General features: G+C 56.2%; 2 protein-coding genes and 1 long non-coding RNA gene across 7 annotated transcripts in view; 2 read left to right on the top strand and 1 right to left on the bottom strand.

The window, feature by feature from the left end:
* The window catches only part of C2CD3 (C2 domain containing 3 centriole elongation regulator), a 59,810-nt gene extending 51,437 nt beyond the window's left edge, over positions 1-8,373 (top strand). Inside the window, exons 33-34 of one of the 3 annotated variants that reach the window (XR_010070093.1) lie at positions 7,527-7,756; positions 8,272-8,373. Coding sequence is in view for 2 of the 3 variants with exons in the window: in XM_063327787.1 (XP_063183857.1) it covers positions 7,527-7,661 (135 nt within the window). In the remaining variant the exon portion in view is untranslated. Of the gene's footprint in view, positions 1-919; positions 1,058-7,526 lie in introns of those variants that run through there. The other 2 variants (XM_063327787.1, XM_063327796.1) reach the window with 2 other exon arrangements.
* Positions 1,076-9,317, bottom strand: LOC134512412 (uncharacterized). The gene is made up of 4 exons (XR_010070114.1): positions 9,206-9,317; positions 4,584-8,503; positions 4,174-4,321; positions 1,076-3,314 (listed from the first exon to the last, which is right to left on the bottom strand). It is a non-coding gene; the product is annotated as an uncharacterized LOC134512412 (long non-coding RNA).
* A 332-nt stretch (positions 9,318-9,649) lies between these two features.
* Positions 9,650-13,643, top strand: LOC134512376 (putative mitochondrial transporter UCP3). Of its 3 annotated transcripts, XM_063327802.1 has the most exons (7): positions 10,600-10,753; positions 11,065-11,203; positions 11,350-11,560; positions 11,978-12,175; positions 12,597-12,698; positions 12,777-12,957; positions 13,162-13,643. In XM_063327802.1, exons 2-7 carry the CDS (start codon positions 11,078-11,080, stop codon positions 13,265-13,267), a joined length of 924 nt encoding a protein of 307 aa, XP_063183872.1. In that variant the 5' UTR covers positions 10,600-10,753; positions 11,065-11,077; the 3' UTR covers positions 13,268-13,643. The 3 variants fall into 3 exon arrangements, with proteins under 3 accessions (XP_063183871.1, XP_063183872.1, XP_063183870.1); XM_063327801.1 differs by lacking the exon at positions 10,600-10,753 and adding an exon at positions 9,650-9,773 and having other exon boundaries at positions 12,597-12,957; XM_063327800.1 differs by having other exon boundaries at positions 12,597-12,957.
* Positions 13,644-14,200: the final 557 nt, after the last annotated feature.

Genomic DNA, 14,200 nt, shown 5'->3' with positions numbered 1-14,200 from the left:
GCAGAGGGGGAGGATGACCCCCCTCCTCCTGCTGGCCACACTCTTCTTGATGCCCACCAGGATGCCATTGGCCTTCTTGGCCACAAGGGCCCATGGCTGGCTCATGGTCATCCTGTTGCCCACCAGGACTCCCAGGTCTCTTTCCACCGAGCTGCTCCCCAGCAGGTCAGCCCCAACCTGTCCTGGTGCAGGGGGTTATTCCTGAACTCCTGTTCAGAAGCGGCTTTGTCCTTTTCTCCTCTCAGCCTTTGTCCGAGCAGTTCCTGATACGACCTCGGGAAAATTCTCTGGGTTCGCGGCTAAACTTAGCAGCGTCCAGCGCTGCATCGTGTTTATTGTGAAGCTACAACTGGTTTTAGATGTGTCAGAGCCATCGTGTAGGTGGCCCAGGTTATTGTCCAACTCCTCTTTCTGACTTTTGCCTCTGCCTCCTTTCTCCTTCTTTGCCTTTACTGGATTCATATGTTCCTTTTGTTTTATAGGTATACACTGTTTCTGATTTTTCAGGGCAAAAATTTGATTTCTGGTTAGGGTTTTGGGCAATTGTATGCCAGAGTAAAAACATTTAAACGTGGTTCCGGTGAGACGCTGGCTGGGAAGCCCGTATTAAGGCTCGCTGCCCTTCAGAGTTGGCCCCGTCTACTGGTAATGAAGGTGGGTTTTGGGGGGCAGGAGGAAATATTTTAAAAATTAGAGAGTTTATAAACTTTTGCGTTCAAACATCTTGATTTTTTTTTCTCTCCTCACCTCTATGAATATTCCAAAAAGGATAAGAAACTTAGATGGAAACCAGTTTCACTCAGAATAAATTGGTATTTATGTGTATGTAGATTTACCTTCAGCGTAAATGAGGAGGGACGCTTTTATAAGACAGACTTAGGTTCAGAATAACCGGCTTTCATCTGTTCTGAAAACGCAGGTGGCTGGCAACGCTCCAAGCATCCTTTCTCGGTTGCGATGTTTCTCCTTGATCTGCTCCCATTCCGGCCGCAGCCACTGAAGCTGCTCCGTTTCCTTACCCAGAGCACAGAGCTAAGGCCTCTGCCCGCTCCGTTTCTCCTCCAAACCCGCTGAACAGAAACGCTGACCTTCTCTTTTCGTTTTCGCGATCAGAAAAAGAGGAAAAGGTGGCTGTATTCTCCACGTCCGCTCGGAGTTGCGGCCGGCGGTCCGTGATTTGATAGAAACCTGTTCCTATCCCGAAAGCAGAAGTAGGTGTGAGGTCACTCCGGGGGTAGGTTTGTAGCCCGTTAACCCAGATCTGTCTTCCCTCCTTCGTCGCTGTGCGCAAACAAAACGCCATCAAACTTGCGGCACCCGCGGGGCTGAAACATTCTCCGCCTCCGTTATCACAATTCTTTGACCTTGAAATAAGCCGTCACCCGCCAAGACCTATAAAATGCTAATAAGTCTGTCTGCTTTTCTCCCGGCCCTGGCACGCAGCAATGAGATAATCCTTGGCTGGTTTAAGTGTCCTGCCGTATCCCTGCCGTTTCTATAAAAAGCAAAAAGTGAAGCGTGATCTCCTGTCCTCTTTCCTCTTGCATCTTTCGGATCAAACGTGTGCGCCTGACGGCTGAGCGTCAAGATCCTTGGAGTCTGTGACTGCGTTGGCTTAGGGACAGCAAGGGAGAAAGCCAGGACAAGCGCTGCTTGTGCTCAGCTCGTCGTTTGAGCTGGCAGAGCCTGTTTCGGAGGCAAGGAATGGTGTAAACACGACATTTCAGGTGCGTGCTCTGGAAACTATGCAGGAGGTTAAAACTCTTTGACTGTTGGAAACTGCCCGTTTGCCGTGTCGAAGGAGCATCTTAAAAATGCTAGAGGCATTTAAATTGCTCTAGCAATTAAAAATTGAGGCTAGAATGTCCTGCTAAATGTTATACGTGCAAGGAATTTGCTTATTTCAAAGAAAAACAGCTTTATACAGGTAGCATAAAGTGTAAGTATAGAAGTGCAGCTCTTTCCTGTAGCCATATCCCCAAACTGTCGGTGAAGCTCAACCTGCAAATGTAATTTCATGAGGCTTCTGATCCTCTGCACGAGCTGGGAGTGCTAATTGCGCTTTTAAACTTCTCTCATTTCAATTCACGCCCGTGCTAAAACTTTCCTGCGGCTGGAAGTTCATTTTTAGGACGGTCCTTGGGATCGATACGTGCGTCTTAACACCTCTGCCGGGCTGCAAACGGAGAGGGCGGTATGAAAATCGGCGGAGGAGTATTTTAGCCATCTCTACCTAAAAGAGCACGCGAGCGGTATGTTTTCCAAGCACACCTTGTTTACTGACAGCATACAAACTGCCGCCCACGGCCTCGGTGTCCTCTAATAGCAGCAGACACCTGCTCTCCTGTCCTGTTTTCACTTTTAGAGCGCTCTTTTGGAGTGTGTTATCGCACGGATGGCAAAATCGTGAGCAAGGGGCAGCGTTTTTTGCAGAGCAGGAACAACTCCAGGGCGGTGGTGGAATCACCACCCCTGGGGGGATTTAAAAGCCGGGCAGACGTGGTGCTGAGGGACATGGGGTAGTGGTGGGTTTGTCAGTGTTGGGTTGATGGTTGGACTCGATGATCTGAAAGGTCCCTTCCAACCTGGACAATTTTAGGAACTCAGTTTGTGACTCAGCTTCACCTGAGGCAGGAGAAGTACCGTGGCACCTCTGGATTGTGAACTCGAAGAACAAAGGAGAACAATCTCATTTAATTTCTCCTTTAGAATCAAATTTAAAATTTGTTATAACCATGGTAAGATTATTTCACAGCTGGTTTGGGTCACTGGCTTAGTGCAATCCCCAAAAAAGTCCTTTAGTTTCTGCAGAAATACTCAGCTGTGCCGCTGTCTCCGCTGGATCTGGGATTCTCGAGGCAATTTTGTTCCCTTTTCCTTATCCTCTCCCAGATGCCCTGTTACCTTCCCCTCTGAGTTGTGGGACTTGCAGCTGCTCCCACTGAAATTCCTTAGAAATGTCCTGTTTCTAATGAAAGTGAAACTGGTCAGTGAACACCGTCCGCGCGTATTCCTTACATTCCAAACGGGAGTCGCTGTCTCCGTTCCTTGCTGTGCAGGAAGACGTGTGTAGCACAAGTACGCGTGAGAGGGGAACTGGGAGAAGTGGGAAGTAGGGTTCATTGGATAATTTGAGGAATTCGATAGGGTCATTGCTACAGTGTAAATCTGCGTCTTTTATTATTTCGATTAGTTCCCGCAAGCTGTTCACGTGGGCGTAGTTGTGCAGAGAATCTTTTATAGGTATGTCAGCGGTGGAGCCTCCTCCGGGGTAGAACAGGGCCCTCGTCGGGGGACAAACGGCTTCCTCACGGCTGGAAGGAATCGTAGAATCACGGAATGGTTTGGGTGGGAAGGGACCTTTAAAGGCCACCTTGTCCACCCCCCTGCCATGAGCAGGGACATCTTCAACTAGACCAGGGTGCTCAGAGCCCCGTCCAACCACCATCCCTGGAATGTTTCCAGGGATGGGGCATCTCCCACCTCTCTGGGCAACCTGGGCCAGTGTCTCACCATCCTCAGTGTACAAAAATTCTTCCTTAGATCTTAAGATCTTACAGATCTTATATCTGTAAATTCTTCCTTAGTCTGAATCTCCCCGCTTTCAGTTTAAAGCCATCACCCCTTGTGCTATTGCGACTGGCCCTGCTAAGAAGTCTGTCCCCAGCTTTCCCGTAGCCCCCCTTTAAGTCCTGAAGTACAGTGCCAGGGCAGAGAAGCGGCACGGGTTTGTCTGGCTGCATTTTGGCTGGTGTATTGGATTTAAGCACCAGAATTTCCTTGGTTTTTTGGGTTTTGTTACAGTTACAGACCTTCCTGGCCTGGGGGATAGGGCAGTCCATGCCGATTCTTTGCAAAAACCTAAAACCGACGTTCAGAAGTGAACGCTGCTCGGTGACCTAAAACCAGAAGCCTTTCGCCACTCCTCTGAGCTTTCGCTTTGAACGCTTTTCTCTAAGAACTGCTTTTGAGGGCTGTAGAGAGACCAGGGCCCAGCACGGAGCCAGCGTGAGCACGTTACTCTCCATCTCCCAGGGCAGGGGGTTGGAACTAGATGATCTTTAAGGTCTCTTCTAACCCAAACTATTCTATGATCTCCAGCCAATATTAACGTTTCAGCTGTTTCACGGACAGTTGGCACAGAAACCAGCGTGGGAAGAACAAGCGACTGACCCGGTCTATGGACACCCTGGAGCAGAATACGCTGTCAAAAGGCGGTGGTTTGGCCAACGAGTATCTCTTTCTGCCGGTTTTTAAGCTTCTAATCTTGCCAGGTCTGCGTTTAACCTCTCTCAGCTTCTTTCTTTTTAGGAAAATCATCCTAGGGCAGTGTTAAGAAGAAAGAAAAACAAAGCAAGAATTCTCATAAATATAAATGTGTGATAAAAATGGGCAGTGCTTCCAAATCCTATAAGCCAAAGCTATTTTCCTGGATAGTGGGAACTCTCTTACAGAAATCTTTTCAGATCATTTACACCATTAGCCATATGAAACTGGGAGATTTAGGCTCTAGGAATTTATAGTTAGATTGTCATAAATCTTTTGTGCACTGCTGGATGTGAAACCACGCGAGCCGTTCTCACCGTTGGCATCCTTGTTATTAACCAGCCAGACGGCGACCGAAACCACCGTCTTTGCGAGCGTTGACCCATCTGTCTCCCGAATCTGGCCCTGCAGGAGCCGGCTGCATCCGCGTGTCTGAAAATCATCCTTTAGGAAATCTTGGCCTGCGGTTAGGGCCTCTCTCGGTCTTGTCTCTGTGCAGAAATTGTAGCTGATGTTAAATTAGCTTGCAGTTAGCCTCTTGTGCTTTGCCCTGGCTCTAGCAGACACCGGTACACCCGGGATGGGTAGATCAGGGGGTGGTTTTTATCTACAGGCTGTTTTCCCATCAGGGTCTTCACCAGCGATGCCCTCGCGGGGCTCAGTGTGCTCGTCGTCTCAGCCTGTAAAGCGCAGGTAACCAAAGACAAGAAATCTCCAAACCCACTTATTCCTAAAAAAGCCATTTCCCTCCCCAGACGATGCACGTCAAAGCGGGGAGCGCGCAGGAACACGATCCCGGCGCCGTTTCTCTGATGACCTTAGGAGACCTTTCCACCACAGCTGCACCTGGTGAGGCCGAGCCCGGCCGGGACGGGGAAGCAGCCCAGGGATGTAGGCGAAAGGTTGGACCGACGGATCAGCTTTCCACATCAAACCCTGCTCTCCAGGAGACCTTCCTGGCCCCGTGTCCTGAAACAGCACTGCTCACCTCCGCCTCTAAAAGCAGCCGAAGCCGGGTCTCTCCTCTCTCGGTGCTTCACGGGCACGATCTGGCTCTAAATGAACCAGGGAGAAACACCAGTTTCTTTGTACGCTGAAAATATCATAGAATCATAGAATTGGTAGGGTTGGAAGGGACCTTAAAGATCATCTAGTTCCAACCCCCCTGCCATGGGCAGGGACATCTCCCACTAGATCAGGTTGCTCAGAGCCCCATCCAGCCTGGCCTTAAAAACTTCCAGGGAAGGGGCTTCCACCGCCTCTCTGGGCAACCTGTTCCAGTGTCTCACCACCCTCATGGTGAAGAACCTCTTCCTAACGTCCAGTCTGAATCGACCCATCTCTAGTTTTAATCCATTCCCTCTAGTCCTACCATTCCCCGACATCCTAAAAAGTCCCTCCCCAGCTTTCTTGTAGGCCCCCTTAAGATACTGGAAGGCCACTACAAGGTCTCCTTGGAGCCTTCTTTTCTCCAGACTGAACAACCCCAACTCCCTCAGTCTGCCCTCATAGGAGAGGTGCTCCAGTCCTCTGATCATCCTCGTGGCCCTTCTCTGGACACGTTCCAGCACGGCCATATCTTTCTTGTAGTAGGGGCTCCAGAATTGGACGCAGTACTCCAGGTGGGGTCTCATGAGAGTGGAGTAGAGGGGGAGAATCACCTCCCTCCACCTGCTGGCCACGCTTCTCCTGATGCAGCCCAGGACACGATTGGCTTTCTGGGCTGCTAGTGCACACTGACGGCTCATGTTGAGCCCCTTGTCCACCAACACCCCCAAGTCCTTTTCTTCAGGGCTGCTCTCACGCCAGTCACTGCCCAGCCTCTATCGGTGCTTGGGATTGCCCCGACCCAGGTGGAGGACCCTGCTCTTGGTCTTGTTGAACTTCATGAGGTTGGCATGGGCCCACCTGTCCAGCCTCTCAAGGTCCCTCTGGATGGCATCCCGTCCCTCCAGCGTGTCAGCCGCCCCACACAGCTTGGTGTCATCGGCAAACTTGCTGAGGGTGCACTCTATGCCACTGTCCATGTCGCTGACGGAGATGTTAAACAAGACCGGTCCCAGTACTGGTCCTTGAGGGACTCCACTTGTCACTGGCCTCCACTTGGACATGGACCCATTGACAGCCACTCTTTGGGTGCGGCCATCAAGCCAGTTCTTTATCCACTGAGTTGTCAGTCCATCAAAGCCATATTTTATCAGCTTGGAGACCAGGATGTCACGCGGGACAGTGTCAAAGGCTTTGCTCAGGTCCAGGTAAATGGCATCAGTTGCTCTCCCCCTTCTATTGATGTTGTGACCTTCTCAGAGAAGGCCACCAGGTTTGTCGTGCCTGATTTGCCCTTGGGGAAGCCGCGTCGATTGTACCCAGTCACCTCTTCGTTATTCTTCTGCCTCAGCAGCGCCTCCAGGAGGATCTGCTCCATAATCTTACCAGGCACTAAATATCCATTTTTCGTGCTACTGGGAAGTCTGGAAGAAAACCTGGCTGCTGGGGGCTGGGGGCTGGGGGCGGGGGGGGTGCATGCAAAGCGAGGAGGATGTTAAAATGCTGGAAAAGGTGGTTTTCATCTCGTGGGCTGCTGCGTAGGAGGTTCCTGCGGGGGGGAATTGGGACGGGCCAGTCGAATTTGTCAGCAGGGTTGGGTTCGTTGTGTAGGAGCTTCGCCTCTCCAGTGCGAGGTGGTTTGGTTTTTTTAAGGGTTCTGCCAATTCCAAAGCAAATAATAATTGAAACCCAAAATTCAGAGAGTCAGAGCCCGGTGCATACGCTGGAATAATTCTTTTGGCTTCGCAGAAGATGACTTTGGCTGAGGGGAGACGTTGACAGAGTTCAGAGCTGACTTGCCGGAGCCCAACTGTGTGGTTTGGACCTTCTGATTTCGGCCTTCGGCTTTTGCTTTCTGCAGCACCGAGGAAGAATCGCATTTGCAGCGTCTAATATTGTCTTGGGCAGGGAAATATTTCATTATCGGGGATTTTTTGGATAGGGAAATATTGCCCCATCACGGATTTTTTTATTTTTTTTTCCCCAAGTTGGAACAAAGAGGTCTTTTTCCAAAGAGTTGCCTCGCAGTGTGCGGAACGAGGGAAAAAACCCCTCCGAGGAGAACCGCTGAGCCACAAAACCCACATCAGGAGGGGTGTTTTCTGCGTATCCAACTTCTCGCCCGCTGCACGGCCCTGGGCTTTGCTGCGATGAGAAACCGGGCGCGGGGCAGAGCTGCCGGGGCTCTAACGTCTTCTTCCTCCTCTCCGCAGAGCAGAAGCGGAGCAGCACCACGGGGCATCCCCTACCGAAGGCCGGCTCATCCCAGACCGGCGGTTGATCTCTCGGAAGAGGAAACCAAAAGGATCGCCAGGATCTTCTCTGCTCAGCCGGCCAAGAAGGAATAGCGTCGGCGAGAGGCCGTCCGCAGCGGCTGCTTCCCCAGCCGCGGCCTGACCCATGGGCCAACGCCGGGTTCTCCAGGGAAGAGGAGATGGAAGCCGTAGGTTTCAGGCTCTGATTTTTAATTTGCCTAATTGGTGTCCTGTTGGAGCGACTTAAAAGCTGGTGGTCAGCCGAGGGGAGCTGCGAGACCGCGTGTCTTGCAAGGGCAGGTCCCCGATGAGACTCACCGCTTCGGGTAACCGATGAGCTGCTGCCTGGTCTCTAGCTTCTCCTTTGTGGGGATTGATTCATGTGAAGTTTCTCTAACCTTTTATTTTTGACTAAACGCGACGCGTCCCGTTTTGAGACGGCTCCTTTTTCTTCGCCCGCGGGATGGAGAACGCGAGAAATTTGCAGAGAAGCGTTGCCTCCCCGCCGCGGCCTGTGCTGCGGATGGGGAGGGGAAAATGAGCTCCCTCCCCAGTGGCCTTTCAAAAAGAGTCGGGGGGAAGCACAATTTGCTGATTCTAGAGGAATGTAAATGCCCGAGGATGCTGTAAAATACTGATGTGTGTACTGTTTTTAGTAGAAATACGGAAAATTCTAAATTATTTTTGTACATTTTTATGTCAGGTACCTTTTGGATAACGGACTCTGCTGCAAACCGAGCTAAGTTATTTTTGTACTGCTCTCCAGCCTTTGTTTTTCAATAAAATTCCTTTTGGTTTCTTGTCACCTGGTGCCATGTGTCCCGCTGCCAGGTCACGAGCTCGTCATTAGCAGGGGGCCAAGACTCCTTCCCCGAGAGCCCCCGGCAACGGGAGGGAGGGGACGTCGTAGAAATGCTTCCTGGAAGATGCTGTAGCTGGGGACACGCGGAAAGGTCAGTGCTTTGCAAAGGAATTGGATATCGCTGTGTAGCGCAGCCCACGGGGAATGACTCGGACCCCGGAAGCGAACGAATGCTCCAAATCAGAGCTGCTTTTCAAACCACGCTTTGAATTGAGGATTTAAGGAACCAAAGTCTCAGCAGCCCTTTTTTTTCACAGAATCCCAGACCGGCAGGGGTCGGAAGGGACCTCTGGAGACCCTCCAGTCCAACCCCCTGCCAGAGCAGGGTCACCCAGAGCAGGTGGCACAGGAACGCGTCCAGGCGGGTTTGGAATGTCTCCAGAGACGGAGACTCCACCACCTCTCTGGGCAGCCTGTGCCAGGGCTCTGCCACCCTCACAGGAAAGAAGTTCCTCCTCATGTTTAGGTGGAACTTCCTATGCTCAGGTTTGTGCCCGTTACCCCTTGTGCTGTCACTGGGCACCACTGAGAAGCGCCTGGCCCCATCCTCCTGACACCCCCCCTTTCAGTATTTATAAGGGTTGATAAGGTCCCCCCTCCGTCGTCTTTTTTCCAGACTGAAGAGACCCAAATCCCTCAGCCTTTCTCCATAAGAGGTGTTCCAGTCCCCTCAGCATCTCCATAGCCCTTTGCTGTCCCCTCTCCAGCAGTTCCCTGTCCTTCTGGAACCGGAGACCCAAAACCGGACGCAGTACTGCAACCCTTTTCCTCCCACCTCTGCAGTTTGGTTTGTCACCGGGGAAATCCTAAATGCCTGATTCACAACTTGCCCACGCCGGGTTGGACCCCGGTGGTAGAATCCGTTCCGCAGTGTCCGCGCGCTGCCTACGGAGCTCCGAGCCTCCCGCCAGTGCCCAAAGCAGGGGCCGCCTGGATGTCACCGCTGCCACGTGTCTCCCACCCGCAGCCCTGCAAACACGTCCCCTCTCCCTGCCCTCGCCGGGTGAGGGTTGGGCGATGACCGCGCCAAGTGTCCCCGTACAGCACGTCCCCCTGCCAGGACAGGAGTGACGCGTGGGCGTCCTGCTGCTGCTGATCCCGGTGGCATCCCCAAAAAAGTCAGGCGGGATGCTGGCCGGGTTGGGAACGCGGTGACGTAGGAGGTGACGGTGTTGACTCCTGAGTTACAGCTCGGGCGTGAGATAAACAGCTGCTTCCTTTTGCGTTGAGGTCAGCGGTGGCGCACGGTCCGGCCGGCCGGGAAAACAGGAGGGGGCAGGCAGCCGGAGAGGGGCGTCAGTGACAGACGAGCTTCTGCTCGGAGCCCGATGGACGGAGCAAAGGTGGCTTCGGGGTCTCAAATCAGGCCGAAATCCCTCTTGTGCCCCTCACGTGAGCTCGCTGGCGAGGGCAGAGCCTTTCCGCGCAGCAGCAGGGACGTGCGATCTTCGGCGAGCGCGTCCCTTCGGGCTTTGTGCGTGTAAAGCTAAATAGCACCGAGGGTTAAACACCGAGTTTTAAGAAAAGGGAGGAAAAGGGGCATTTCTTGAGCCGTCACCCCACCCTTGGCCCCCAGCCTTGTCCTTCCCCCGGGCTGCAGACCCAGCGCCCGGCCGCGCTCGAAAGGGCGTCGTGGTTTTGTCGGTGCGGAGCAGGAAGACGGGAGGGATTTCCCCCTGCGTGTCCCCTGCCCTCGGGCCGCTCCACGTGAGCTGGGGGCCACGTTACACCCAGCGGAGGAAATCCCACCGGCACACGGCAGCTGCCCGGGATGAATGACGGCTGTGTGGTCCGTGCGAGGAGCAAAGGTGTCCCACCTGCCCCACCGGGGGCGCGGGGGGGCACAGAGTTCTGCCCTGCCCCAAACCGCTCGCTTCTAAAGCCTCGGGCAAGTGTTTTCTGCATCTCCACCTTCCCAGAGCGCGTTTAGGTTAAAAATCCAAATTACTGCCCCATCCCTAAGGTCCCAGCGGCCACCAAACAGGCAGGGCCACGCTGCCGGGGGCTACTGCCCCAAAGCTTCGCTCCGATGGGTGCTGGTGGTCCAGGCAGGACCCCCCCCACACGCCCCCATGCCGGCACCCTGAGGGGGAGCAGAGGGCTGAAACGCCGCCTCCCCGTCACGGGTGTTGGGTGACCCCGCTCTCATCGACTCAAATGCCACCGGGGGAACTGGGTTACACTGTCACCCGATCCCCGCGGCCGCTGGAATGTCCTCCCCGGTGCTATTTAAGGCGGGGGCCAAGGAGCCGGCTCTCAGGTTGATGGTTGCACAGAGAGGGGTGTAAGGCCGGAGCAGGGACACGGTGCCGAGGTCCCAACGGTGAGGCCATGGGGGACCCAGCCCCGGGCAAGTCATCGTGGGAGGAGAAGTTTTCACCGAGCGCCCCCATTTTGGCCAGGGTGTGGGGGGGGTGGGCGAGCCCCGGGCTGAGTGAGGAAGCCCCGTGCCTCAGTTTCCCCAGGGATGCAGGCGAGGAAACAGGGCAGGATTTGGCTTTCAGGGCTGTCCAAAGCCAGCCAGAGCCACTACGGCACATGGTCACCTCTGTCCCTACGCCGGACTCCTGTTTGAATCTCCATCCAACGCAGCATCCCGGCTCCTCCCCAAACCACCCCCCTCTTTCCTTCCAGCCCCTCTGCCACGATGGTGGGTCTGAAACCCCCTGAAGTGCCCCCAACAGCCGCCGTGAAGTTCATCAGCGCGGGGACAGCCGCCTGCATCGCCGACCTCTGCACCTTCCCCCTGGACACTGCCAAAGTGCGGCTGCAGGTACGATCCACCAGCCCCCCAAAATCCCACGGGTGGAGGGAACACCCCACGACAGCCAGACCCCCGCCCCCGTGCCGGCTCCACTCCGGAGTTGGTGGCGTTTTGGGGGAGGCGGAGGGCAGGGTGATGCGGTCGGCATCCCGCAGATCCAGGGCGAGGTGCGGATCCCCCGGAGCACCAGCGCCGTGGAGTACCGGGGTGTTTTGGGGACGCTGAGCACCATGGTGAGGACGGAGGGACCCCGCAGCCTCTACAGCGGGCTGGCGGCCGGGCTGCAGCGGCAGATGAGCTTCGCCTCCATCCGCATCGGGCTCTACGACTCGGTGAAGCAGCTCTACACCCCTAAGGGCGCTGAGAGTGAGTGTCGACGCGATCAGGACCCCCCCGCACCGTCCCCGTCCCTGCACGCACCCCCGTCCCAATGCACGACCCTCTCCCGGAGGGGCACAACCCACCACGATGGCAAACAGCCCACCCCGGGGTGAACAACCCACCCTGGTGTGCACAACCCCCAAGCTGCGCCCCCCCCCCCCACTAAGCACCCCACAACCCCTGGCTGCTCACCCCGGGGTCCCCACGCAGCCAGGGGTCCCCACGGGGCTGGGGGGTCCCCATGCAGCCAGGGGTCCCCGTGGGGCTGGTGGTCCCCACGCAGGCAGGGATCCTTGCAGGGCTGGGTGTCCCCATACAGCCAGGGGTCCCCACAGGGCTGGGTGTCCCCACACAGCCGGGGGTCCCCACACAGCCGGGGGTCCCAGCGCCTGCCCTCTCCAGGCACAGGGCTGGCGGCGCGGGTGCTGGCGGGCTGCACCACGGGGGCGGTGGCGGTGGCGTGCGCCCAACCCACCGACGTGGTCAAGGTACGGTTCCAGGCCAACGGGGCGATGCCGGAGAGTGCCCGGAGGTACAGCGGCACCGTGGATGCCTACCGCACCATCGCCAGGGAGGAGGGCGTCCGTGGGCTCTGGAGAGGTAGGGGCAGATGGGGACAAGAATGGGAATGAGGACAGGGATGGGATGGGATGGGGATGCGTTGGGGACAGGCATGGGATGGGAATGGGAACAGAAATGGGAAAAGAGATGGGAATGGGGATGAGGAAGGGTACAAGCATGGGAATGGGGACAGGGATGGGATGGGAATGGGAGCGGGAATGGGGATGAGGAAGGGGACAGGGATGGAGACAGGGATGGGATGGGAATAGGAATGGGAATTGGAATAGAAATGGGAACAGCAGTAGTAATGGGGATGGGAATGGGGATAAGGAAGGGAACAGGGATGGAGACAGGGATGGGATGGGGACAGGAGCGAGGAAAGCAGGGCTGGAGCACCCATCCGGGATGCTCCAGGAGGGGATGTGACCACCATCCTCGATACCACCCCCCTCCTGCATAGGGACGCTGCCTAACATCGCCCGCAATGCCATTGTCAACTGCGGGGAGCTCGTCACCTACGACCTCATTAAGGACGCGCTGCTGCGGACGCAGCTGATGACAGGTAAGGATGGTACCAGGGGGACGCGGCTGGGTGCCATCCCCGTCCCTGCAACCCTCAACCCCTGGGTCTGCCCCACAGACAACATCCCCTGCCACTTCGTGGCCGCCTTTGGGGCCGGCTTCTGCGCCACGGTGGTGGCGTCGCCAGTGGACGTGGTGAAGACGCGGTACATGAACGCCGGTCCCGGGCAGTACCGGAACGCGCTCAGCTGCCTCCTCGCCCTGCTCATGCAGGACGGCCTCGCCGGCTTCTACAAGGGGTGAGTTTGGGGAAGCCCCGCTGAGCACCGGCCAACTCAGCGCACAGACACTGGGGTGGACCGGCTCCGCTTGACACCACGGCATCGCCCGGCACACCACGCGTGTCCTAACCCGTGTGCCGCCACCGGGGCACCAGGCAGGGCTTTGGGGACCGCTGGGATGTCCCCGCGATGTCCCCTCCAGCGCTGCTCTTCTCGGCGTAGGTTCGTCCCCTCCTTCCTGCGGCTCGGCTCCTGGAACGTGGTGATGTTCATCTCCTACGAGCAGCTGCAACGCGTCGCGGTGCTGGCCCGGACGCCCCAATCCTGACCCCCCCACACACCCCGGCCTTTCTCGTCAGCGTTGGCGAGACACAAGAGTAAATTATATTAATTGCTGGAGCGGCGGGGGAGCAGCGACACCCCCAGCCCAACAGGGAAACCCCGAGAGGGACCGGCGAGACAGGAGGAGAAACGACGCTGTTTGCAGAGAAACGTGGGAGAACGGAGGTGTTCAGAGAGGAGTTTAGGGAGGAAGAAAAACGCATTTGTAGGTTTTTTCCAGCCGGGAAGAGCTTCCCGGCAGTGGTGGGAACAAGGCGAGCAGTGTGGGCAGGCGGGACCGAGTCGAGGGCTGGGGGATGTGGCGATTCCTGATATTCCTTACCGACGCTTCCAATAAACCGCCCCTGTGGGGTCTGATCGCAGCAGTCTGATTGCCTTTTTTTTGGGGAGGGATTTAGGGTCGTTCCCCCGACCCTGGGGGTGCCACTGGAAAAGGCAAACCAGGCCTTATCCGAAAGCTTCCCCGAGTGTCATGTGCCGTCGGGGATCAGCTTTAGCAGGGATTATTTCTGTGATTAGGAAAAATAAAAAGCATCAAGCTGGGCATGTGGGTTCATGGCCACACATTCCACTTGTGGGTGCAAAGAGCCGAGAGCCGCTGTCCCCCCTCCATGTGGGAGGCACCCCCAGCCCCAAGGAGGGTGGGGCACGCAGCCTTGGTGCCGTGGTGATGGTCTCCCCCAACCCTTCACGGTGGGGACCCTCACCTGTGTTCAACCTGCCGCTACCGGGTCTCGAACCGACGTTCCCCCCTCCCTCCCGTTGCCGCCGGGTCTCGAACCGGCGACCCCCAGCGTTCCCACCTGCCGCCTCCGGGTCTCGAACCCGGGGCCTCCCGCCCCGGGGAGGAGCGGCCGCGCTGGTAAGAGCCGGGGCCTCGCGGCCCCTCCGCGTTACCGGCCCCGCGGCAGCAGGTGAG

This window comes from Chroicocephalus ridibundus, chromosome 1, assembly GCF_963924245.1.
Source record: "Chroicocephalus ridibundus chromosome 1, bChrRid1.1, whole genome shotgun sequence".
NCBI lineage: Eukaryota > Metazoa > Chordata > Aves > Charadriiformes > Laridae > Chroicocephalus > Chroicocephalus ridibundus.
The sequence above is the reverse complement of the archived record's forward strand: the minus strand, read 5'-3'. Positions and strand labels throughout refer to the sequence as shown.